At 45.7% G+C, this 27,172-nt stretch overlaps 1 protein-coding gene across 2 annotated transcripts in view; it reads right to left on the reverse strand.

The window, feature by feature from the left end:
• Nucleotides 1-419: 419 nt before the first annotated feature.
• LOC106587861 (uveal autoantigen with coiled-coil domains and ankyrin repeats protein-like) overlaps nt 420-27,172 on the reverse strand; it is a 66,988-nt gene continuing 40,235 nt past the window's right edge. The window contains exons 3-19 of one of the 2 annotated variants that reach the window (XM_045689577.2): nt 23,807-23,895; nt 22,469-22,533; nt 19,898-19,955; nt 16,401-16,471; nt 15,844-15,950; nt 15,070-15,251; nt 13,393-13,430; nt 12,100-12,141; nt 10,967-11,074; nt 10,696-10,728; nt 10,359-10,451; nt 10,157-10,187; nt 9,999-10,048; nt 6,829-9,579; nt 4,910-5,065; nt 3,433-3,498; nt 420-2,585 (exon numbers count right to left, since the gene is read on the reverse strand). In XM_045689577.2, the coding sequence (XP_045545533.1) occupies nt 2,514-2,585; nt 3,433-3,498; nt 4,910-5,065; nt 6,829-9,579; nt 9,999-10,048; nt 10,157-10,187; nt 10,359-10,451; nt 10,696-10,728; nt 10,967-11,074; nt 12,100-12,141; nt 13,393-13,430; nt 15,070-15,251; nt 15,844-15,950; nt 16,401-16,471; nt 19,898-19,955; nt 22,469-22,533; nt 23,807-23,895 (4,012 nt within the window). In that variant the 3' untranslated portion in view covers nt 420-2,513. Of the gene's footprint in view, nt 2,586-3,432; nt 3,499-4,903; nt 5,066-6,828; nt 9,580-9,998; nt 10,049-10,156; nt 10,188-10,358; nt 10,452-10,695; nt 10,729-10,966; nt 11,075-12,099; nt 12,142-13,392; nt 13,431-15,069; nt 15,252-15,843; nt 15,951-16,400; nt 16,472-19,897; nt 19,956-22,468; nt 22,534-23,806; nt 23,896-27,172 lie in introns of both variants that reach the window. The other variant, XM_045689576.2, reaches the window with a different exon arrangement.

Raw genomic sequence — 27,172 nt, forward strand, 5'->3', positions numbered from 1 at the left:
CCACTATAGGACCGACCCAAACCGTACTGTGCTGGCTGATTCCCACTATAGGACCGACCCAAACCGTACTGTGCTGGCTGATTCCCACTATAGGACCGACCCAAACCGTACTGTGCTGGCTGATTCCCACTATAGGACCGACCCAAACCGTACTGTGCTGGCTGATTCCCACTATAGGACCGACCCAAACCGTACTGTGCTGGCTGATTCCCACTATAGGACCGACCCAAACCGTACTGTGCTGGCTGATTCCCACTATAGGGCCGACCCAAACCGTACTGTGCTGGCTGATTCCCACTATAGGACCGACCCAAACCGTACTGTGCTGTCTCAATCATTACATTACCATCACCAAGTATATTGAAGCATCGTATTGTGTCTTCATATTGTGTGGAATAAGGAAATCAACAAGACATATCTCTAAGTTAGGCATTTTTATTTCTGTTTTTAACACTAATTCACAAACAAAAATACATCCTTGCAAGAAGAAAAAAGAAAACCAATTTCAACAGATTGGTCTAGATTTAAAATAACTGGATTCAACTTGTAAATTCTGTTATTGGAGACAGATTTATTCCATGATCCTCAAATAAAAACAAAACAAAAAATAATCTAATTTTAAATTAATCTGTTTTATGTTCATTTCAAAATGACATTTCAGAAATCCCATTTTAGTAACTTGATAATTGTTTGATAGCAGTAGTATATAGAGGATTTAGTAGGAAACTGATTCATGATATATTTCTATATGCTTTGCAAAGCATGTTAGACAAAAGCATCACTGAGCTTCTTCATATTGTTACGCTAAGCAATACGTGTGTCCCAGACGTAACCCTATTCCCTACTACACAGTGCACTACTTTAGACCTCCTGGTCAAAAGCAGTGCACTATATAGTGAATAACGTGCCATTTCAGACGCAACATTAGACTTCTCAATCCATATAAATAGAGGGATTCGTAGTATCCCTACAGAATGACATCCTAACTGTTCCCCTAAAGAAGGGTGTTCTGTGTCTTTCTACTCCAGACCTGCTGAATTTTATTGTTACACCAATGTTGTTTATTAATCAAAGTAGTACAAAGCCATGAAAAAGATATCAGTGTAAAGGCAGAAGAGACTTGCTCCATTCTCAGACACCACTAAAATGAACCACGACAAGACAACAAAAAACGCTAGTCAAATGAATACGTCAGTCAACTTGGCCTGCCAAGTCTCGCCACTAGAGGGCACTCTCGCTCCAGCAACAGGAGACGCTGCACCGCAAACACTAGGAACCCCTGTCCACAACTCCCAGCCTCTAACTCTCTGGTGTTTTTGACGATCTGAAGGAGGACTGGATAGGTGTAAGCAATATGCAGATTGCTCCAAGTCATCAACATGCAGGCTGCCCTGATAGAGTCACTGTCTTAAACCTATCCTGTTCCTTCAGATCTGTGACCACCATAACGGTAGGGGTTAAGGTTCATGGTAGGGGTTAAGGTTAAGGTTCGTCTTAAGATTGGGCTACAGTGTTGTTTGCAAACACTCCTCGAGTCAAATCCAGAATGTGCAGAGCCCCACATTCACCTTGTTTGTGTGGGGTCAATGGCTTAAAGAGACTGCTTGAGGAGTGTACGATTCAGTGAAAAGAATCAAGATAAAGTTTGGACCTTTAGGGAAACAGTCGCTTTGCCCAATGCCCCAAGATGGAGGAGTCCTGCTCCCAAACTGAATGAGTAGGTAACTTCAGGGGGTTCCGGTTTGAAATGACCTGGGCATGGTTCTAGAATTAACCATAGAACCTCAAAAGATGAAGACGAAAGACGGGAGGGAGTCGATCGCCACGGGGGAATGTGAGTTAACAGCAGACTTTTCTGCTTGTGTTTTCAGATCCGTTTCACGGCTGCGACGTCAGGAGGATTATCTAAGCAGTGGCCAATCACCCCACCACACAAGACCCTATATCATGCTAACCCATATAGCCCTAGAGGAGATTTACATACATTCCATCTAAGAAGAGTTTCCTTTCAGAGACTTGCCAGCTAGGCATTGAATATCCTGTTTCATGAAGCCTTAACAGAGTAGTCAGAAAGAGAAAGGCCTGCATAGGCAGTTCATCATGCTCATGTTTTCAAAGGATATTAGTACATTCTATTGGTCACCAGCTACAGTATCCCACTGAGTCATCACCTATGCTGAGGTTTATCCACCTAGCTAAGGTACAACCCATCGTCTACCCTTACCATGTCTATCTACCCTTACCTTGTATCTACTGTATATCCATGTCCACCCACAACACTTGGTCTTAGTTCTGTTGAAACACACAAACCAATCTAGACATATAGGGAGGATTATGTTTGAATACTAACATGGATCTCTTCCCACACACACAGACACACACACAATCCCAACACACACTCAGACTCGCCAGGCGCCCACAGGGGCCACAGCGGGGGGGTGCTCTGTAGCTGGGGCTGTGTGAATGGTGGATTTGAGTCAGCAGGTAGTGTTTTGTTGTTGCTGAATGGACGTTTAGCAGACAAACTCCTGTCTCATGCGGATGATCTGCAGCAGGGCGGCTTGGACGTCCTCATCCATGTGGCCCTGGGAGAAACAACAACGGCTTTGAGATTATCCACTTGTCCCCTATTTCACAGTTATGGCATCAGTGTGGGCTATGGGCCAGTCTTACTGGGGCCGTCAGCAGTGTGGGCTATGGGCCAGTCTTACTGGGGTCGTCAGCAGTGTGGGCTATGGGCCAGTCTTACTGGGGTCGTCAGCAGTGTGGGCTATGGGCCAGTCTTACTGGTGTCATCAGCAGTGTGGGCTATGGGCCAGTCTTATTGGGGTCGTCAGCAGTGTGGGCTATGGGCCAGTCTTACTGGGGCCGTCAGCAGTGTGGTCTATGGGCCAGTCTTACTGGGGCCGTCAGCAGTGTGGTCTATGGGCCAGTCTTACTGGGGCCGTCAGCAGTGTGGTCTATGGGCCAGTCTTACTGGGGTCGTCAGCAGTGTGGTCTATGGGCCAGTCTTACTGGGGTCGTCAGCAGTGTGGTCTATGGGCCAGTCTTACTGGGGTCGTCAGCAGTGTGGTCTATGGGCCAGTCTTACTGGGGTCGTCAGCAGTGTGGTCTATGGGCCAGTCTTACTGGGGTCGTCAGCAGTGTGGTCTATGGGCCAGTCTTACTGGGGTCGTCAGCAGTGTGGTCTATGGGCCAGTCTTACTGGGGTCGTCAGCAGTGTGGTCTATGGGCCAGTCTTACTGGGGTCGTCAGCCTCAGACATTTAGGACGTTATGGTATCAACAATCACATTTATTTTCAGATATATTATTTATTTGTCTTCAGGAAGTTGCTGAGCAACAAAAATGCAAGAGATGCCAGGGAGGCCTGTGTGTTATATTAAACTTTAACTAGGAAAAAAATCACTAACTAAAAGAAACACACACTGACCTGTGCTGCACTGAGGAGATGAGTTCTATAAATTGAAACCACCTCTCTGTGTTGACTCTCAGCATCCTGTGGAGAGAGATGGGGGAGAGAGGGGAAGAGAGGGGGAGGGGGAGAGGAGAGAGAGAGGGGGAGAGGAGAGAGAGAGGGGGGAGGGGGGGAGGAGAGAGAGAGGGGGGAGGGGGGGAGGAGAGAGAGAGGGGGGAGGGGAGAGAGGGGAGAGAGAGGGGGGAGGGGAGAGAGGGGAGAGAGAGGGGGAGGGGGGAGAGGAGAGGGGGGAAGAGGGGGGAGGGGGGAGAGGAGAGAGGGGGAAGAGCGAGAGAGAAGAGGAAGAGCGAGAGAGAGAAGAAGAGAGAGAACAAGAGACATGAGTACAGGCCCACTATGGGCTGACCTGGCAGACACTACAAAGGGACTCCGCCTGCCTGGCTCCACCTTACCAAGCACCTCTGAAATACACCCGTCTTTCACAGCAAAATAGATGGCGTCCATATTTTCCTGAAGACTGCCAGCATCGAACGAAAGAGCCAAGAACGCGAACTCCAAATCAAAACGTGGGCCCGACCGTGGGTTCACATCAGAGCATGAGTAATGATGTTTTCAGGATTCTAATATGGACCTCGTTTTCTTTTCATCTGGGTTCTGGCTAGCTGCTAGACCCGACTTCAAAAAAGTACACCAGTTCATTCTCTGCCTCCATCATTTCAAAGGCTCAGAGTGAGCTGACAGAGAGGAAGGCAGAGGCCGTCCTTGAAAATCAGGTGCACAGACATGTGTTTTGTTCAGTCTCGCATAGTTTCCAGCTCAGCGGTAAATCGGCTGTAATACCACACAGCGAGAGTGTTACTGTAATTATACGACAGACAAATAGTCTTTGGTATGCACTGTAAGAGCACTGACACAGATGTTCTTTCTGATGTACTGATGTATCCACAGAGAACGGGTTCACTTCCACTAACTAACTGTGGGACGAGGATCAATCATGTCTGGACCAAACCTCTATGTCATCAAGGTAATTAACCAAGATAATGACATCCCATTATCGGTAACTAACGCTGGACTGAAAAAATGCTTTCGTCCCTACTAACGAGGCTCATTATGTTTGGAGCCAGAGAGTACTGAGTGACTGATTATGGTGTTAGTGCAGCGTATTGACATGACACCATGTTATAGGACATCGTCTGTCATGAGTATAAAATGTCAATACAATCAAGTATGTACACTATGTAGGCAAGTCAATTCTTACAGCTTCACACAATTTAAGGGACCACAACAGAAATAAGTCATTTACTTTGTGTCATCACCGACAAGTTTTAAACTGTACAGGTATGTTCTGTGTGTATGTATTTTTTTAAACTGTCAAATAAGGGCAATGTCACAGAAATGCTAGGTTAGCTACAACTGGCTGCCATCCACTACATCTGCAGTGTGTGTGTGTGTGTGTGTGTGTGTGTGTGTGTGTGTGTATACACACACTCACAGCCAGCTGCTGCTGCAGGCTCTTGATCTGGGCCTGGAGTGTGTCGATGTGCTGCATCTGTCTCTTATTGGGTGCAGCGTTGCCAGCGTACGCCAGCTGGGACAGACCGTTGAGGGCCTGCTTCAGTCTCTCCACGTCCGTCAACAGCTCGCTGATCTGAAACACACACAAAGCTGTTAGCACCAGAATATACATAACCATCTACATATTTAGAAAACCTCATATCAACGGACCAAAGTATTGCCAGAAAAACTGCCAAACAGAACTAAAAACTGAGAAATTGAGATCTTACCAACTGTAAATACTACCGTACTTTTACCATATATAGTTCCAGTCAAAGGTTGAGACTCCAACTCATTCCAGGATTTTAATTTTTTACTATTTTCTACATTGTAGAATAATAGTGAAGACATCAAAACTATGAAATAGCACATGGAATCATGTACTAACCAAAAAAGTGTTAAACAAATCAAAATGTATTTGATATTATTCAAAGTAGCCACCCTTTGCCTTGATGACCGCGTTGCACATTATTGGCATTCTCTCAACCAGCTTCATGAGGTAGTCACCTGGAATGCACTTCAATTAACAGGTGTACCTTGTTAAAAGTAAATTTGAGGAATTTCTTATCTTCTGATTGAGACAATCAGTTGTGTTGTGACAAGGTAGGGGTGGTATACAGAAGATTGCCCTATTTGGTAAAAGAGCAAGTCCAGCTCAAATAAGCAAAGAGATGACAGTCAATCATTACTTTAAGACATGAAAGTCAGTCAATCCGGAAAATGTCAAGAACTTTGAAAATTTCTTCAAGTGCAGCCGCAAAAACCATCAAGCGCTAATGATGAAACTGGCTCTCATGAGGACCGCCACAAGAAAGGAAGACCCAGAGTTACCTCTGCTGCAGAGGATAAGTTCATTAGAGTTAACTGCATCTCCGATTGCTGCCCAAATAAATGCTTCATAGTTGAAGTAACAGACACATCTCAACATCAAATGTTCAGAGGAGTCTGCGTGAATTAGGCCTTCATGATCCAATTGCTGCAAAGAAACCACTACTAAAGGACACCAATAACAAGAAGAGACTTGCTTGGGCCAAGAAACACAATCAATGGATATTAGATCAGTGGAAATCGGTCCTTTGGTCTGAGGAGTCCAAATTTGGGATTTTTTGGTTCCAACCAACGTGTCTTTGTGAGACGCAGAGTAGGTGAATGGATGATCTCTACATGTGTGGTTCCCACCGTGAAGCATGAAGCAGGTGGTGTGACGGTGCTTTGCTGGTGACACTGTCAGTGATACATTTACAATTCAAGTCACACTTAACCAGCATGGCTACCACAGCATTCTGCAGCGATACGCCATCCCATCTGGTTTGCGTTTAGTGGGACTATTTGTTTTTTTAACAGGACAATGACCCAAAACACACCTCCAGGCTGTGTAAGGGCAAGTTGACCAAGAAGGAGAGTGATGGAGTGCTGCATCAGATGACCTGGCCTCCACAACCACCTGATCTCAACCCAATTGAGATGGTTTGGGATGAGCTGGACTGCAGAGTAAAGGAAAAGCAGCCAACAAGTGCTCAGCATTTGTGGGAACTCCTTCAAGATGGTTGGAAAAGTATTCCTCATGAAGCTGGTTGAGAGAATGCCAAGAGTGTGCAAAGCGGTCATCAAGGCAAAGGGTGGCTACTTTGTAGAATCTCAAATATCAAATATATTTTGATTTGTTAAACACTTATTTGGTTACTACATGATTCCATTTGTGTTCTTTCATAGTTTTGATGTCAATGTAGAAAATTGTACAATTAAAGAAACCCTTGAATGAGTAGGGGTGTCAACTTTTGGCTGGTAATGCACATTTAGGTTGATTTTATTAATATTAAAAATGGCCAACAATTCAATGCAGAATATTTCTCCTACCTTCTTGTCTTTGACCTCGGTCTGCTCCGCCGACATCTGGATCCTCCTCTGGAACTCCCCGATGGTGCTGAGCGACTCCTCGTACCTCTCCTTCAGCTCCCGGATCTCCTTATCCATGGTGTTGCTCTTCTTCTGCAGGGCCTCAGTTTCTACCCTGGCCCTGGTCTTGTCCTCCCTGGCCCTGCCCTCGTCCTCCCTGGCCTGGGCCGCCTCATGGTGGAGCACCTCGCACTGCTCCGCCAGCCCAGATAGCCTCTCACCCAATGCCGCTGTCTCTTCCTGCAGACGTTGTTTCTCGGACTTCAGCTGGCTCAACTGGTCCTCTCTTCCTCCGAGTTCCTCCAGGGCCTGGGTGGCCCGGAGCAGCTCTGACTGCAGGGCTGCCACGTTCTGGGCCCTCTGGGCGCTGGTCTCCTGCTCCTGGCGAAGGGAAGCGAGTAGCTGGGCCACCTGCCCCTCCAGGGCCTCCTTGGTCTGAGCATGCTGCTGCAGGAGGACGGCCTGGTCCTCGGAGCATCCCTGGAGCTCCTTCTCCAAGGCGCAGGCCCTCTGGGCCTCCCCACGCTGGGCCTCCCTGGCTTTCTGGCACTCGTCCTGGGCTTGGTGGATGGTGCCCCTCAGGGCTCGGTGCTCGACCTCATAGTGTTCCAGCCGGGCCAACTCGGATTCCAGGCGCTGCTGCAGGCTCTGGATATCAGTGTTACACAGGGCGTTCTGCTCCTCCAGCTCTGCCCTCTGCACAGTCACGTCTTTGTACTGCTGCTCCAGGTCCACCAACCTCAGCGTCAGCTCCTCCATTTTACCCCTGTACTCATCTTCCACTTCCTTGTGCTTTTCACTGGCGACAAAGCCTGTCTCCATTCTCTGCTGCACAGACTCCATCTGCACTTTCAGTTTCTCTTTCTCCTGCTTGTGACGTTCCCCCTCCAACTTCTCCTGGTTGTACTTCTCTTGCATCTCCGAGAGCTTTCCTGTCAAGTCTTTTAGCTTGATGTTATAGGAGTTCTCCCTCTCCTCTATGGCAGTCAACGGGACAAACTTGGCCTGGATAGCTTCCTGGATGGTGTCTAGTTCTTTCTTCTGCGCCTCCATTTCTTGGTGAAGCTTTACTGTCCCATCTTGGGCAGACTGGTAGCTTGCCAATGCCTCTTTGGCCCGATGCTCCGCCTCAACAACAGCATTGCTCAACTTAACCCTTACAGCTTCATGGTCTATAAGGCACACATAGTCATTTTCTATCATCACCTGAACATTCTCCAGCTTCTCTTTCAACTCTGCACTACCCTCTTTCACCTTCTGCAACTCTTCCTCACTTTCTTTGCCCTCCTTCTCCAGTTTGGAGAGCTCAGCCTTGGCCTTCTCCAAAGCAGCACTCAGCTCCGTATTCACTTGCTCATGTTTCTCTCTGGACACATACTCTCCATTTAGGCTCTGTTTCAGAGACTGGTTCTTGGCAGTGACCTGGGACAGCTCCTTCTCTCTCTCTTCAAACCTCTTCTGGAGCACTTCCAGTTCCTTCACCAGTTGAGCGTTGCGAGCATTCAGGGCACCCACTTCGCTCTGGAACTTCTCGGAGGGCACGGTAGCGCTCTGTAGGCTGGTGACGCTCTCACACAGGGTGACCCTCTCCGTTTGTAGCCTCTGGATCTGCACCTCGGCCTGGCCGTTCCTTTCTGCGGCCTCCACCAGCCTCTCCTCCAGCTCCTCCACAGCTCTCTCCAGGGCGCTCTTGGCCTCTTCGTGGGCCTTGAGGGGGATGAAGTTGGCCTTCATCCTGCTTTTGAGCTCCTCCAGCTGCTCCTGGAGCATCTCCCGCTCCTCCTCGCTCTCTTCTACCTGGCGGATCAGTGCCTGGCTCTTGGCAGTTATGTCCGCCAGCCTCCTCTTCATGGAGGAACTCTGTTCCTCCAGGGTTGTCCTCATCCTTTCATGCTCCTGCAGGGGGACCGCCCCTGTCCCGGCCTGGGCTGGCTGGCTGTCCATTTCCCTGTGTAACTCAGCCACCTCCTCCAGCACACGGTCATAGTCCTCCCGCAGCTCTGCCAGCTGACGCTCCTTCTCATCCACCGCATTGCTCAGCAGGTTCTTCATGTTGTCGAACTTTTCTGCAGGCACAACCTTCTCTCCCTGCCGTGCCTGGGTCTCCTTAATGAGGGCCTCCATGTCCAGCAGAGCCTCTGCCAGCTCATCCCTCTCCTCTCGCAAGGCGGACAGCTCCAGGCCCAGCCGCTCTGCCTCCACCGCCAGCTGGCCCTCGCTGCTCTTGTACTCCTCCAGGGCCTTCTCACTCTGCTTCAGGTGGTTACGCACGCGCCCCACCTCGGCCGAGGCGCCCTCGTACTTGGCCTTGACATCGTGGAGCTGGGCACGGAGCTCGTCGGCCGCCTGGCCTCCTAGGTGCTCCTTGACTGCCACCACGTGGGCCTGGAGCTGCTTGACTTTGGCTTCAGAGTCCAGCATCCTCTTCTGGACGTCCCCCAGTGCCTCCTCCAGCTCCTGGACCTGCCGGTCTGCCTGCCGCTGGATGGTCTCCCGGCTCTGGGCCAGCTCTTGGCACTCTTGGCTTTTGCGGGCCAGTGCCGCCTGCAGACGAAGAGCCTCTTCCTCGGCAGTTTGCTGCCGCCTCCTCACCGTCTCCAGCTCGCGCCGCAGGGCCTCCACCTCCTCGACTGGGTCCCAGCCCACGCCAGGACGTCCCGCAAGCTCCAGGGGACGGGACAGTGAGTGCGAAAGACCGGACGACTGCAGCACCTACAGCAGGAACAAAAGTTTCATGATTGTGCGATTTACATACACTTCGCACACCTATTTCTCACTCACAGCAGTGTCAGTCCAATATTGGTTTTGCAATGAGAGCCGACTTAGTCAGTTCCACTATAGCGACACGAGAATACTGAGAAGATGTGAAGGCTACAATAGGATAAAAAAATATCAATTTAAAAGTTGAGCCCAAAATTTAAAAACTACCTGCAGTGGTTTAAGAGAATAAATCTCTCATTTGCTGGGGGACAAACAGCTGACAGGACGAAATGAGAATTCAGCCGTTTATTTGGCTGTCAGAGAGCTGATAAGCTCATGGTTGCTGACTGGACTAGAATGGACTACTTCATGACAGTTACCTTTTCATTGCGGGCCATAATGCTCTAGAAAAACGAAGAAGTCAGGTTTACCTGCGCTGAATCCAGGCTGTGAGATTGTTTGACGAGGACATTGTCTTTTCCTGCCAGAACAAATACAGAGGTGATTCAGAAGAGGTCTTTTTTAATTCAGATCCTCTGATTGCATCTCTTATTCTCTGATATGTCAAATGTAAAGAGAGCTCACTCACCTTTGATAATAGACTGGCCAGGGTAGTCCCCCTGAAAACACATAGAACATACATTATGTTCACATTCACGCATAACCTTAGACAACCTAAGCAAGAGCTCTTATTATTATTATTATTATTATTATTATTATTATTATTATGTAAAACCCCATGATGATTTCATATGCTGTAACAGGGTTGGCATTTGGCTGTGGTCCCTCACCATGTGGCTCTTGAGCTGAACCTTGACAGTCTCCGGGGCCCGAGTCCCCTCCTCCCTGTCTTTGGCACTCAGTAAGAGCTTCAGCTGTTCCCTCTAATTCAGCACAAAAACAACGTGGAGCTTTAGAGCAGATCAACAGCCTTGCAACTTTAGTTGCATTTGAGGACAATAACTTTCAGATGAATACAGCTATGGCATGGTATGCAATCAAATCTTTCCACATTCTCACAAACACCTACAAACAAACAGACATACTAATTCATCTCTCTAATCTATAGGTAAAACGTTCCATTTTTTCTTCCCACCCCAAACAACTGAGTTATGTGGCTGTCCTTACCTCTTTATGGATGCATTCAACTGTATGTTTTTCCTGCACAGGATATAGAGGATTACAAGTTAAGTATCAGAGGGTGTGACAAACAACTCATTACCATTATTAGTGCCTGTCACCGTCCAAGTTCTTATGTCTTACTTGAAGCACAAACTGTTTGATTCTCTTCTCAGTGACTTTCCGTGTTAGTCTAGAAGTTGTCTACACTACTTTCTCTGTCTGTGTGTGTGTGTGTGTGTGTGTGTGTGTGTGTGTGTGTGTGTGTGTGTGTGTGTACCTGACTGAGCTGCTGCTGCAGTAGTTTGACCTTGTCCATCAGCGCTCTCTGCTCCAGGTGAAACTTCCTCAGAGTCTCCTGCTGGCTCTCGTTCTGTCTCTCCAGGTCCTGACAAACATCACACACCATTACAAGTCACAATCCATTTACAAGTCAAATCACACAAATCTCTAAGTAATCCTTCTCCAAGCCAGAACAGCCCACAGGGCCTTAACGCGTCAGCATGCCTCGGTTCGGCTGGCGCCTAGCTGAACTCGGCAACCCGAACCCAACGAGAGTTGCTTGTATACTCTCTTAAAAGACATTCGCTTTAAAAATGAGAAAAACGCAGTAATAGTACTGTTTGTCCATTTTGAGATGCCGTAGCCAGTATACACTTACTGAAAATAGTCAGAATTAATCTAAAATATCTGAAGAAATTCATTTTGACGTTTTTGCCGAGAAGATCATAGTCGCGCATTTGGTGTAATATTTCTCAATGAAAAAATGTGTATGAAAACGAGTCATCTCTCATTGAAGAACCCCTACTGTTGACCAATCACCGACGAAGGGGCGTAGACCTCGGCTCCGAACTTGGCTTGCCTCTAGAAAACACTGTGTGCCCGAACAGCCGAAAAAACCCTCCCCGAAGTCCAAAACTAACAAAAACGGCACAATATATAACATATGCACAAACTCTTCCCGAATTGTTTCAGCTGGGAAGCATACAGACACCTTTACCCCCAATCCATCTTCTTAATGCTGAGTGCCAAGCAGAGCGGCATCAGGTCCATTTTTAGAGTCTTTGGTATGACTTGACCTGGGATCGAACCCCAACCTTCCAATCTCAGGGTCGGACAGTAACCGCTGAGTTGAAAGCATCTATAGATCTGTTTAATTAGATCCAATAGTAAATATAAATTCACTAGTACCTTCAATTATCCTGGACATTGTAGAATCATGTCACGCTGATGCTCAGGCCAGCCTATAGATTCCCCTATATACTGCTGGGTACATCTTGCTTAATGTCCTCATACATTCAGACTGGGTAATTACATCCCTGTCCATCACAAAGGACTACGAGGTCAAACTCAATGTAGCCAGCCTATCAAATTCAATATTGAATGTACGCAGAGAAAAACAATTGTACTCACCCTCACGTTGGCTTCGGCCTGTTCAGTCATCTCCACTGAGTGCTGTGGACACACAGGTTATCATTTAGCCATGATTGACCGGGGGGTGAGGGGGGCTGATGGTTAGTGGTAGCAGAGTAAGAGATTTCCTTATATACAGTATCTCTGGTGGTGGTGACATTAGGGAATGAACTGCGATTATCCATCTCATCACTAGGTGGCAGTAATGTCCAACTGAATGTCAGAGTGTGAGTCACTTGGCCTCCACAGGAAACAGTTTAAAACATGACAACTCACTGTTTCCCGTCTGATAATACACCATTAAGCAAACAGCTTCAACACAACAGTGATTTTGTAAAAACACTTGTGACCGTCTCTATTCAAGATTCAATCAATGAGTGGTGAATGTGGTCAGATTCAATATTAAATCAATGAGTGGTGAATGTGGTCAGATTCAATATTAAATCAAAGAGTGGTGAATGTGGTCAGATTCAACATTAAATCAAAGAGTGGTGAATGTGGTCAGATTCAATATTAAATCAATGAGTGGTGAATGTGGTCAGATTCAACATTAAATCAATGAGTGGTGAATGTGGTCAGATTCAATATTAAATCAAAGAGTGGTGAATGTGGTCAGATTCAATATTAAATCAAAGAGTGGTGAATGTGGTCAGATTCAACATTAAATCAAAGAGTGGTGAATGTGGTCAGATTCAATATTAAATCAATGAGTGGTGAATGTGGTCAGATTCAATATTAAATCAATGAGTGGTGAATGTGGTCAGATTCAATATTAAATCAATGACTGGTGAATGTGGTCAGATTCAATATTAAATCAATGAGTGGTGAATGTGGTCAGATTCAATAGAGCAGAAACTGAACTTAAGTATTGTTGGGATCAGCTCGTTCAGAACTCACAGATACCATCTATCAATCCATGTATACAGAACACATGACCCAGGAAGTGCCTTGATGAGGAAGTGTTAACAGAATCAATAATAAAACCCCATCCTATTTGCTTGATGGAGCTCACATCAAACCTTTGGTAAGCCTATGAGCAGTCTCACCTTTAAAACAATGGATTCACCCAGAGAAAATAACAGTTGAAATGTCAAGCGATTACTATACAGCTCAATAATAACAACTACAGTCTAATCAACAGCTCAAAAGGCAACATAGCAGGAAAGAGGCATTGCACTAGGGCCTAGGAGATCTTTTCTGTGGAGATGTGTGTTGTTTTAAATCTGATAGTTCATCTCCATGCACAGAAATCAGTATGAAGGTTGGCAATTAAAGTGAGTGCTGCGTTGTTACCTGTCGCTTTTTCTGCTCCATTTTGGCAGCTTCTTTTGCTGTGGATACAATGAGAAACAATTAAAGGGTCCGCTTACACACGTCAGAGCAGCCGTCACTCATATGGTTTATGATTTCATCTATACAATGTGTTTTCTTATAACCAAGTCTTTCAGGAGACTGAGGAGAGAAGTTGAAATGAAGTGATACAAGGACAGTACTTTCACACGGGCATAAAGACTTTATGCAAAAAAAGCAATTATGCCAGAGTAATGATGATTAAAGACTTGATGAGAAACCAATCTCAAATGAGCACTGAGCGTGAAAACAAACAGGTGTTGGAGAAATCCGACGAAGCCATCTAAAGCCGCCTCCCACAAACCAAGGACATCAATTTGCCACAACAAGATAATTGTTAAGTAGGGTAAATGGCTGATGCTGCACCAGATACTAGGAGAACAGGCAATTCTAGTTTGTGACAAATGTAGACTAAAGTGCTAAAGAATGGAATTTGATTAGATGCAAATTACCTAGGGTTCTAGTTGAGCGGGCCCTTTACCTAGGGTTCTAGTTGTGTGGGCCCTTTACCTAGGGTTCTAGTTGTGTGGGCCCTTTACCTAGGGTTCTAGTTGTGTGGGCCCTTTACCTAGGGTTCTAGTTGTGCGGGCCCTTTACCTAGGGTTCTAGTTGTGCGGGCCCTTTACCTAGGGTTCTAGTTGTGCGGGCCCTTTACCTAGGGTTCTAGTTGTGTGGGCCCTTTACCTAGGGTTCTAGTTGTGTGGGCCCTTTACCTAGGGTTCTAGTTGTGCGGGCCCTTTACCTAGGGTTCTAGTTGTGCAGGCCCTTTACCTAGGGTTCTAGTTGTGCGGGCCCTTTACCTAGGGTTCTAGTTGTGTGGGCCCTTTACCTAGGGTTCTAGTTGTGTGGGCCTTTGATAAAAGCATGGCTCTATACACAAAGTTCATGTGAAGGAGATCTGTTGGGGACATTTTATGCACTCTATTTCACATAGCCTTGATAAAAACACACATTAAAACACTCTGCAAAGCCACACGCCTCGCTGAATGAACAACCATAAATTCCCTCTGACAGAAGAAAGCTGACACACTTGAACTCAGGTTATCTTCCCTAAAAGCACAATCCTATTTTTCACCTTTGCTGCAAATTTCCCCCAGTCCATTTCATTCTGTGTATAACTTTACTTTCTCTGCAGCATGACTTTTTAACCTGGTGCTTTTCAATAGACATGTCATTTTTACTTTTTCCTTGCTCTCTTTTTGATCTTCTGGTTGAATGGGTGTTTTCGGCAGTCTCCTGTGGTTTCTGTATTTCTGAGGCACGGGCTGAGTTACAGCTTACACTGCAGATAGAAACATCTCAGAACCTCTTCATTCTGGGCTAGCTGCTCCTGTCTCCCCCCTACTGAGGCTAAGAAAACATCAAGTTCTCATTTGAAAGATACAGAAAAACCTCAAATCCTCCCTCCCCCTGCCAGGCATGGACGATGATTATAGTATTTGAAGTCGATTAAACACGTTTCACAGTTTTGAAAATTGCTGACAGTTTAGAAAGGAAAATGAAATGTGGCCTTTGTCCACAGGGCAGCCCTCACACAGGGTGAAAAGCACATCTACAGGAGTGCCTAGGGCATAGGTCATAGGTCCTACGGGTCAAATCGGGACACAGCCGTGCTCTGACCTTTGGTGACGTTGTCGAGGTAGGTCTTGAAAAGGTTGACCAGATCCTGGTTCTTGCTGAGGCAGGCGTAGTGGAAACTGTCATGGCCAAAGCTGTCCACGGCCGTCACGTCGGCGCCGCTCTTCAGAAGGACCTCCACCGCGTCCTTACAGGCATACTCACAGCCCAGGGTCAGAGCAGTCCTGGACACACGCACACCACACACAGAGATATATGAATAATTGAATTGCATCCATAATGAAATGCATTGAAGAGTAGGCTACAAAGCACAAAGTCTATAGAGGCCAGACAGATGCATCACTGACACAGCAACACACACTGCAACTGAACCCCATCAACGCACACTGCAACTGAACCCCGTCAACACACACTGCAACTGAACCCCGTCAACACACACTGCAACTGAACCCCGTCAACACACACTGCAACTGAACCCCGTCAACACACACTGCAACTGAACCCCGTCAACGCACACTGCAACTGAACCCCGTCAACGCACACTGCAACTGAACCCCGTCAACGCACACTGCAACTGAACCCCATCAACGCACACTGTAACTGAACCCCGTCAACACACACTGCAACTGAACCCCGTCAACACACACTGCAACTGAACCCCGTCAACACACACTGCAACTGAACCCCATCAACGCACACTGCAACTGAACCCCATCAACACACACTGTAAGTGAATAAATAACAAGTGAAGCTTTGAATACATTTCATTTAGTAGCTAGCTGTGATGCTTTGTGGACCCTGGGTGGACCAGCTTACTTGTTCTGTTTGTCACGGATGGCGATGTCGGCCCCTCGCTCCAACAGCAGCCGGCAGATGTGTGGATGGCACATCTGGGTAGCCAGCACCAGAGGTGTCCGCCCATCCTGCAGTACACACACACACACACACACACACACACACACACGCACACGCACACACGCACACACGCACACACGCACAGAGAGAACAGAGCTAGTGATTCACGGCTGTGATGATGATCTCATTACTACAGTAGTCCGTTAAGGATAAACAGAGCAGCAGGTGTAATCTATATGTGATGAATAATTAGTGTATTGGAGTTGTTGTAAAGCATTATAAAGAGACAGAATGTATGTGTGACTGCGTGTTCATATTTCCCACCACAATGGTATTCTTCTCACAAAACCTAAACCCTGGCAGTACAAGTGCATTGAAATATATATTTTTATCACAATCAAGACAGTCAGAGATTTTCAGTTGAATTGCTGTGCAAGTGACCCAATTTACAAAATAAAATGTTGACTTTTCTACACTATAGATCAATAGGTGTGAATGAATTGGACATCAATACTCACAAAATCCCTTGCGTTTACAGAGGCCCCGCTGTCACACAGTAGTTTGACGCTAGAGGAGCAGCCTGCCATCACTTGGACACACAAAGATAAACCATCATTATTTCACACCATCAAGCAAACGCACAGCAGTGCCTGAATAATTCCAGGATCTTTCCATCAAAATGATGAACAAAGAGCACAGTACGGGACTGGCATAGTAATGAACACAGAGCTCAGTACGGGACTGGTATAGTAATGAACACAGAGCTCAGTACGGGACTGGCATAGTAATGAACACAGAGCTCAGTACGGGACTGGTATAGTAATGAACACAGAGCTCAGTAGAGGACTGGTATAGTAATGAACACAGAGCTCAGTACGGGACTGGCATAGTAATGAACACAGAGCTCAGTATTGGACTGGCATAGTAATGAACACAGAGCTCAGTATAGGACTGGTATAGTAATGAACACAGAGCTCAGTACGGGACTGGCATAGTAATGAACACAGAGCTCAGTATTGGACTGGTATAGTAATGAACACAGAGCTCAGTACGGGACTGGCATAGTAATGAACACAGAGCTCAGTATAGGACTGGTATAGTAATGAACACAGAGCTCAGTATTGGACTGGCATAGTAATGAACACAGAGCTCAGTATTGGACTGGCATAGTAATGAACACAGAGCTCAGTATTGGACTGGCATAGTAATGAACACAGAGCTCAGTATTGGACTGGCATAGTAATGAACACAGAGCTCAGTATTGGACTGACATAGTAATGAACACAGAGCTCAGTATAGGACTGGTATAGTAATGAACACAGAGCTCAGTATTGGACTGGCATAGTAATGAACACAGAGCTCAGTATTGGACTGACATAGTAATGAACACAGAGCTCAGTATAGGACTGGTATAGTAATGAACACAGAGCTCAGTATTGGACTGGCATAGTAATGAGAAATCAATCCTGTGCAGCACGCGTTCACCCTGGCACGTTTACATCTCGCATGCAGAGGTAGGGTAAGGATAAACGTGTGTGCAACAGGTGAATCTATATGTGATTCCAATGTATTGGAGGTTTTGTTGTACAGCACTACAAAGAGACAGAATGGGGTGCTTGTGTTCATATTTACCTTAAAGGACTTTGCTCAGCCCATATTGGGCTCGTAGTATTGACAGGCCACTTCTATCAGAGTAAATCATCTCTTCAAGCATCGGAAGTGGAGCACATTCCAGAAAATCTGATCATATTACTGATGAGCAGACGTGTCTTCAGGGGATATACTGTAGCTCAGTGTTAATTAGCGTTTTAGCCTATTAAATGTTCTTCGCCTCAACCAAGCCCCCGCCCCGATGGAAATGTTTGTGCGAGTGAAAATCAACCTTGACACAACCTATACTGTCAAATTCCACAGTCCATTTCATGCTCCTATCAACCCATCAGGAACCTATACTGTCAAATTCCACAGTCCATTTCATGCTCCTATCAACCCATCAGGAACCTATCTTGTTCCCTTCATTCTATCATGTTCCTATCAACCCATCATGATCCTATCATGTTCCTATCAACCCATCATGATCCTATCATGTTCCTATCAACCCATCAGGAACCTATCATGTTCCTATCAACACATCATGATCCTATCATGTTCCTATCAACCCATCATGATCCTATCATGTTCCTATCAACCCATCAGGAACCTATCATGTTCCTATCAACCCATCATGATCCTATCATGTTCCTATCAACCCATCATGATCCTATCATGTTCCTATCAACCCATCATGATCCTATCATGTTCCTATCAACCCATCATGATCCTATCATGTTCCTATCAACCCATCATGATCCTATCATGATCCTATCATGTTCCTATCTTGTTCCTATCAACCCATCATGATCCTATCATGTTCCTATCTTGTTCCTATCAACCCATCATGATCCTATCATGATCCTATCATGTTCCTATCTTGTTCCTATCATTCTATCATGTTCCTATCTTGTTCCTATCTTGTTCCTATCAACCCATCATGTTCCTATCAACCCATCATGATCCTATCAACCCATCATGTTCCTATCAACCCATCATGTTCCTATCAACCCATCATGATCCTATCAACCCATCATGATCCTATCAACCCATCATGATCCTATCATGTTCCTATCAACCCATCATGATCCTATCAACCCATCATGATCCTATCAACCCATCATGATCCTATCATGTTCCTATCAACCTATCATGTTCCTATCAACCCATCATGTTCCTATCAACCCATCATGTTCCTATCAACACATCATGTTCCTATCAACCCATCATGTTCCTATCATGTTCCTATCAACCCATCATGTTCCTATCAACCCATCATGTTCCTATCAACCCATCATGATCCTATCAACCCATCATGTTCCTATCATGTTCCTATCAACCCATCATGTTCCTATCAACCCATCATGTTCCTATCAACCCATCATGATCCTATCAACCCATCATGATCCTATCATGTTCCTATCAACCCATCATGTTCCTATCAACCCATCATGTTCCTATCATGTTCCTATCAACCCATCATGTTCCTATCAACCCATCATGTTCCTATCATGTTCCTATCAACCCATCATGTTCCTATCAACCCATCATGTTCCTATGAACCCATCATGATCCTATCATGTTCCTATCAACCCATCATGTTCCTATTAACCCATCATGTTCCTATCATGTTCCTATCAACCCATCATGATCCTATCAACCCATCATGTTCCTATCAACCCATCATGATCCTATCAACCCATCATGATCCTATCATGTTCCTATCAACCCATCATGTTCCTATCAACCCATCATGTTCCTATCATGTTCCTATCAACCCATCATGTTCCTATCATGTTCCTATCAACCCATCATGTTCCTATCAACCCATCATGTTCCTATGAACCCATCATGATCCTATCATGTTCCTATCAACCCATCATGTTCCTATTAACCCATCATGTTCCTATCATGTTCCTATCAACCCATCATGATCCTATCAACCCATCATGATCCTATCATGTTCCTATCAACCCATCATGATCCTATCAACCCATCATGTTCCTATCAACCCATCATGATCCTATCATGTTCCTATCAACCCATCATGTTCCTATCAACCCATCATGTTCCTATCAATCTATCATGTTCCTATCAATCTATCATGTTCCTATCAATCTATCAGGAATCTATCATGTTCCTATCAACCCATCATGATCCTATCAATCTATCATGTTCCTATCAATCTATCAGGAACCTGTCATGATAGTATGTGAAGTGAATGTCATAAAGTGTAATACTGCATTGAGTCATCAATCGTCTATTCAAAGCACATCTCTGTACCGACTCTGGTGTGTACATCTGTCTGCCAGTGTTCATTAGGATCTCTTGGGTAGCTCATTACACCAAATTAGAGAAAGTAGAGAAGTAAAAAGCATCTACTGTAATGACAGAGGAGAGGAGAAGGATCCAAACTGTTTCTCACCAGCGTCGTGTAGAGCTGTCCTCCCCTGCAAGTCCACATTCCCCACAGGACAGTTGTGCTGCAAAACCACACAAATAATCTTAAATGTCATACGCCTCTTAAAATCAAATGAGCCAATCACCCTGACAAAACTCTTCCTACATTTCTGCTTGCATCGCTCAAAAGAACACTGTGGGAGCAATCACTTAGGTCTATTTTTATACAACGGGATGGCAACATTCAGGGGAGAAATGTTTTGGTATTGCTTTGTTATATAACGACACAAAAGCATCGAGTCCTTTCACAATTTGTCACTCGTTTCAATCCCGTTTGAGTCCCGACTTTGAGGATGGCATCAAAGTGACAGAATCTTCCTGGCGTCTGCATCTCCAATTGGATAAGTCTCTGCAGCAGGGCCACGTAAGGCTATCAACGTAGTGTTCACTGTGATATCATCTCACACAGACAGAGACAGTCAGACAGACAGAGACAGTCAGACAGAGGCTGACAATAATGCTGTAGCATTGACAGCCAAGAGAGCTGTTAAAGGCTCAATGCCAACAGCAGGCCTTTAAGGTCTCCTAACTCAGGCCTTCTCAGGGCCCACTAGAAAACCCCTGCTCTCTCTAGCAACAAGGTCCCAAAACGAGTAGCCAGGTCAGATACCAGCTAAGGGAGGGGTGGGGGGCATGGAATTCTATACCTCTAGTAGGGGTCGGGGGGCAAGTAGGATTTTCCCCTCGGCCCAGGAGTTGGGTTGCTATGTCAAGCGCGATGACGGCATGGTTTGCGAGAGGGCAGCCTTGTCAACACGACCAACACCCCTGCTGGTAAGCTGCCATTCCTTTCAGGGGGGTGGCACTTAATGTGGCCGGTGGCTTGTTTGATCACAGGGCCTTATTGTAAACACATAAATTAATTGCAACTCAACAGGCTGCTACTGTTGCCCTATCAGGGGCGATGCCAAACAAAAACAGCGTTCTCAAACAACCATACAGCCTACAATGGCACAATTTAGTCACTGTAAACAGATCAAATATATTTCAAACATGTTTCAATATCACTGCAGCTGCTGTCTGGCGAGTAAAGCCAACAAAATGTTATTCCTCAAAGAACTGGGAGAGAAGTAATGGTAATGCTCCTTGAACATTATGGACCGGTTTCCAAGACATGTACACCACATGGCCAAAGGTATGTGGACACCTGCTCATCAAACATCTCACTCCAAAATCATGGGCATTAATATGGTGTTTTGCTGCTATAATAGCCTCCACTCTTCTGGGAAGGCTTTTCACTAGATGTTGGAACATTGCTGTGGGCATTGGTTCCATTCAGCCACAAGAGCATTAGTGAGGTCGAGCACAGATTTTTGGCGATTAGGCCTGGCTCGCAGTCAGTGTTCCAATTCATCCCAAAGGTGTTCAATGGGGTTGAGGTCAGGGCTCTGTGCAGGCCAGTCAAGTTATTCCACACCGATCAACTAAACATTTCTGTATGGACCTTGCTTGTACACAGGGGCATTGTCATGATGAAACTTCCCAAACGATTGTCAAAGTTGGAAGTGCAGAATTATCTAGAATGTCATTGTATGCTGTAGCGTTAAGATTTCCCTTCACTGGAACTAATGGGTCTAGCCCAAACCATTGAAAACAGCCCCAGACCATTATTCCTCCTCTACCAAACTTTACAGTTGACACTGTGCATTCAGGCAGGTAGCGTTCTCTTGGCATTCGCCAAACCTAGATTAGTCCGTTGGACTGGCAGATGGTGAAGCGTGATTCATCACTCCAGAGAACACGTTTCCACTGCTCCAGAGTCCAATGGCAGCAAGCTTTACACCCCTCCAGCTGACGCTTGGCATTGCGCATGGTGATCTTAGGCTTGTGTGCGGCTGCTCGGCCATAGAAACCCATTTCATGAAGTTCCCAGAAAACAGTTATTGTGCTGACGTTGCTTCCAGAGGCAGCTTGGAACTTGGTAGGGAGTGTTGCAACCCGAGGACAGGTGATTTTTAGGGGCTGTGTGCTTCAGCACTCGACAATCCTTCTGTGAGCTTGTGTTGCTTACCACTTAGCAGCTGAGCCGTTTTTGCTCTTAGATGTTTCCACTTCACAATAACAGCACTTACAGTTGACCAGGGCAGCTCTAGCAGACCAGAAATATGACAAACTAACTTGTTGGAAAGGTGGCATCCTACGACGGTACCACGATGAAATTCACTGAGCTCTTCAAATACGGCAAATTCTATTGCCAATGTTTGTCTATGGAGATTGCATTGACTATGCACTCTATTTTATACAGCTGTCAGCAACGGGTGTGGCCGAAATAGCTGAATCCACTCATTTGAAAGGGTGTCCGCAATACTTTTGATCATGTAGCGTATCTTAATGAATCTTAGCTTCCAATGGGGAATGTCCATTGTGTATGTTTTTTAGTCCAGGACTAGATTTAATCTGAAAGCACCCTGACACCTGACACCTAAGCCTCAAAAGTACATGTTGCAGCACATTTCCTTCAGAGATCCATTTCATAATGCACAGATCACACAGGTAAGTTAATGCGAATGGAGGCCGTTGTTTTAAGTGACTGTACCTGCAATAGCTTCTGCACACAAAGCGACTGGCCATTTCTGGAAGCTAGATGAAGGGCGTTTTTACCTGCAAGAAAAAAACTCAAGAGATCAGCAATACACAAAATCAATATCTTCTGAACTGAACAAAAACGGAACATACTGAACAAAAATATAAACGCCACATGTGAAGTGTTGGTCCCATGTTTCATGAGCTGAAAGAAAACATCCCAGAAATGTTCCACACGCACAAAAAGCTTATTTCTCTCAAATTTGTTGCACAAATTTGGTTACATCCCTCTTACTGAGCATTTCTCCTTTGCCAAGATAATCCATCCACCTGACAGGTCTGACATATCAAGAAGCTGATTAAACAGCATGATCGTTACACAGGTGTACCTTGTGCTGGGGACAATAAAAGGCCACTAACATGTGCAGTTTTGTAACAACGCCACAGATGTCTCAAGTTTTGAGGGCGTGTGCAATTAACAGGCTGACTGAAGGAATGTCCACCAGAGCTGTTGCCAGATAATTGAATGTTCATTTCTCTACCATAAGCTGCTTCCAACATCGTTTTAGATAATTTGGCAGTACGTCCAACCGGCCTCACAACCGCAGACCACGTGTATGGCGTTGTGTGGGCCAGCGGTTTGCTGATGTCAACGTTGTGAACAGAGTGCCCCATGGTGGCAGTGGGGTTATGGTATGGGCAGGCATAAGCTACAGACAACAAACACAATTGCATTTTATCAATGGCAATTTGAATGGACAAAAATACAGTGATGAGCCCATTTTTTGTAAGGTATCTGTCACTAACAGATGCATATCTGTATTCCCAGTCATGTGAAATCCATAGAGTCGGGCCTAATTTATATATTTCAATTGACTGATTTCATCATATGAACTGTAACTCAGTAAAATCAATGAAATTGTTGCATGTTGCTTTTATATTTTTGTTCAGTATATTTGTGTTCTGGAAGAGGCTGTCTTAATCGACATCCCTTAGAAAGATTTCACCAAAGATGGGCTTGGTGGAAATGATCATGCTATTGATTAATGCTTTCCTATGGACTGTTCTGTACCGCACCATGCATAGGTGCTTGCAATGCCAGGGTTATTGGGGACCAGTACAGAAATTTATTCATTCACTACTGTAAGTCTCTCTGGATAAGAGTGTCTGCTTAATGACTAACATGTAAGTCTCTCTGGATAAGAGAGTCTGCTTAATGACTAACATGTAAGTCTCTCTGGATAAGAGTGTCTGCTTAACGACTAACATGTAAGTCTCTCTGAATAAGAGTGTCTGCTTAATGACTAACATGTAAATGTATAACCATGAACTTCATCAGTCTTTCTCTCACCGGTGGCATCGGTGGCTGTGAGGTCAACGCTGTGGCCCAGGATGAGATTGAGACAGTCCAGGTGGCCCCTGGTTGCGGAGAGGTGGAACCTGCGGTGAGAGATGGAGAGAGCGTGAGAAGGGAGGGAAAGCGCAGTAGGTCAGAGTACGAGCAGGTTTGGAGAGGCTTGGAGAAGGGTGAAGTGAAAGAGTGAAATATGGAGCCAGAGAAAAGAACTCTGTAAATTGATGCTGGCTAACCCTATCGGCTAGGATCAGCATTCTGGGGGCAGAAACCTTAGACCCGTAACAACCCCGAGACAGCAGGACTACAAGCTCTTAAAGAGCATTTTCACATTAGACACAAAGTGGGATCCAACAACCCATAAGGGACCGTTAAGGCAGCAAAGGTATCAAATACCCGTCATGATCATCATCGTGAAAAGGATCATATCTACACTACTGCAAACATGAATAACACTGTTTACCTTTTACTCCCTGATCCTCTTTTCTCCCGTTTACTCCCTGACCCCCTTTCTCCCGTTTACTCCCTGACCCCCTTTCTCCCGTTTACTCCCTGACCCCCCTTTCTCCCGTTTACTCCCTGACCCTCTTTCTCCCGTTTACTCCCTGACCCCCTTTCTCCCGTTTACTCCCTGACCCCCTTTCTCCCGTTTACTCCCTGACCCTCTTTCTCCCGTTTACTCCCTGACCCTCTTTCTCCCGTTTACTCCCCGACCCTCTTTTCTCCCGTTTACTCCCCGACCCTCTTTTCTCCCGTTTACTCCCCGACCCTCTTTTCTCCCGTTTACTCCCCGACCCTCTTTTCTCCCGTTTACTCCCCGACCCTCTTTTCTCCCGTTTACTCCCCGACCCTCTTTTCTCCCGTTTACTCCCCGACCCTCTTTTCTCCCGTTTACTACCTGACCCTCTTTCTCCCTGACCCTCTTTTCTCCCGTTTACTCCCCGACCCTCTTTTCTCCCGTTTACTCCCCGACCCTCTTTTCTCCTGTTTACTACCTGACCCTCTTTCTCCCGTTTCCCCTACCCCTTTCTTTTACGGTCCTCCATCTGTCACTTAATTCTTCAACAAATATGCCCCTTAACATCCCTGGGTTTGTTTGAACAACCTAAACTCTGAATTAGTTGGTCACTTGTTAGCCACTCTTAACACATTACTCTTAATACATCGACCTTGTCGGTCTTCCTGACCCACATCCGTCAGTTTCCCCAGCCATGCCCCGGCCCCACACATACAGGAAAAACATCTGTTTGTAAATCAATATGCCCTACGGCCCACAACTTGTTTATGCATTAACCTTGAAAGATCCTCCAAGGAGACAGGCGGCCTGACACCTCGTTTCAGGCGCCGTTATTAAAAGCTGCGTTGATGGTGCTTGAGAAACTCAGTCTGCAGCCGGAGATCTTGACCCTGGGGCCTGTAAGCCATATGCCTGCAGCGCTGTGGATAACCGGTGACACGCCAACTAAGCACAACATTAGTCTTGTTGGACAAATGGATTCAGGAATCTGTTTGAATAACTAAACTGTTGTTATGTTACAACAATGCTATTGGGATCTAGAAGTGATGCATTGGGAGGGCGGTGTTTTGGTCTTTGAGAATCAGAAGCTTCAGTATGTACTGCATGGGGAGAAGAGGTTTCAGTATGTACTGCATGGGGAGAAGAGGTTTCAGTATGTACTGCATGGGGAGAAGAGGTTTCAGTATGTACTGCATGGGGAGAAGAGGTTTCAGTATGTACTGCATGGGGAGAAGAGGTTTCAGTATGTACTGCATGGGGAGAAGAGGTTTCAGTATGTACTGCATGGCGAGAAGAGGTTTCAGTATGTACTGCATGGCGAGAAGAGATTTCAGTATGTACTGCATGGGGAGAAGAGGTTTCAGTATGTACTGCATGGGGAGAAGAGGTTTCAGTATGTACTGCATGGCGAGAAGAGGTTTCAGTATGTACTGCATGGCGAGAAGAGATTTCAGTATGTACTGCATGGCGAGAAGAGGTTTCAGTATGTACTGCATGGGGAGAAGAGGTTTCAGTATGTACTGCATGGCGAGAAGAGGTTTCAGTATGTACTGCATGGGGAGAAGAGGTTTCAGTATGTACTGCATGGGGAGAAGAGGTTTCAGTATGTACTGCGTGGGGAGAAGAGGTTTCAGTATGTACTGCATGGGGAGAAGAGGTTTCAGTATGTAATCCAGGAAACTAAATTACACATCAGGAATTATAAAAACACACAAAATTAAAGATGAGGGATTATACCTAGTAATTAAACCTCCCCATAGGGCAGAACAGTCAGACCATGATTACTGTCCATCATCGTCCTCCAGTGGGTGTGAGGTCTGTCTGGAGACAGAAGGGACCACACATGAGGATGGTATGTTGTGTGGCCCAGGTCATATCTTATGACGTTATTAGGGTTAAGAGTGTTGGGCCAGTAACCGAAAGGTTGCCGGTTCGAACCCCGAGCTGACTAGGTGAAAACAATCTGCCAATATGCCCTTGAGCAAGGCACTTAAACCCTACTTGCTCCTGTAAGTTGCTCTGGATAAGAGCTTCTGTTAAATGACTAAAATGTACATGTTATGTATGGCCCAGGTTATACGTGAGGATGTTATGTATGGCCCAAGTTATATATTAGGATGTTATGTATGGCCCAGGTTATATATTAGGATGTTATGTATGGCCCAGGTTATATATTAGGATGTTATGTATGGCCCAGGTTATACATGAGGATGTTATGTATGGCCCAGGTTATACATTAGAACTAAGGCTAAGCTGAATCAACAGATGGTTGTGACTAGATGTCGACCGATTAATCGGAATGGGCGATTAATTAGGGCCGATTTCACATTTTCATAACAATCGGTAATCGGCATTTTTGGACACCGTTCATGGCCGATAACATTGCACTCCACGAGGAGACTGCATGGCAGGCTGACTACCTGTTATGCGAGTGCAGCAAGGAGCCAAGGTATGGTGCTAGGCTAGCATTAAACATATCTTATAAAAAACCATCTTAACATAATCACTAGTTAACTAAACATGGTTGATGATATTACTAGTTTATCTAGCTTGTCCTGCGTTGCATATAATCGATGCGGTGCCTGTTAATTTATCATTGAATCATAGCCTACTTCGCCAAGCGGGTGATTTAACAAGTGCATTCGCAAAAAAAGCACTGTCGTTTACTAATGTGTACCAACCATAAACATCAACGCCTTTCTTAAAATCAATACACAAGTATATATTTTTAAACCTGCATATTTAGTTAATATTGCCTGCTAACATGAATTTCTTTTAACTAGGGAAATTGTGTCACTTCTCTTGCGTTCTGTGCAACAGAGTCAGGGTATATGCAGCAGTTTGGG

Source organism: Salmo salar, chromosome 11, assembly GCF_965601325.2.
Source record: "Salmo salar chromosome 11, fSalSal1, whole genome shotgun sequence".
In the NCBI taxonomy this organism is placed as follows: domain Eukaryota; kingdom Metazoa; phylum Chordata; class Actinopteri; order Salmoniformes; family Salmonidae; genus Salmo; species Salmo salar.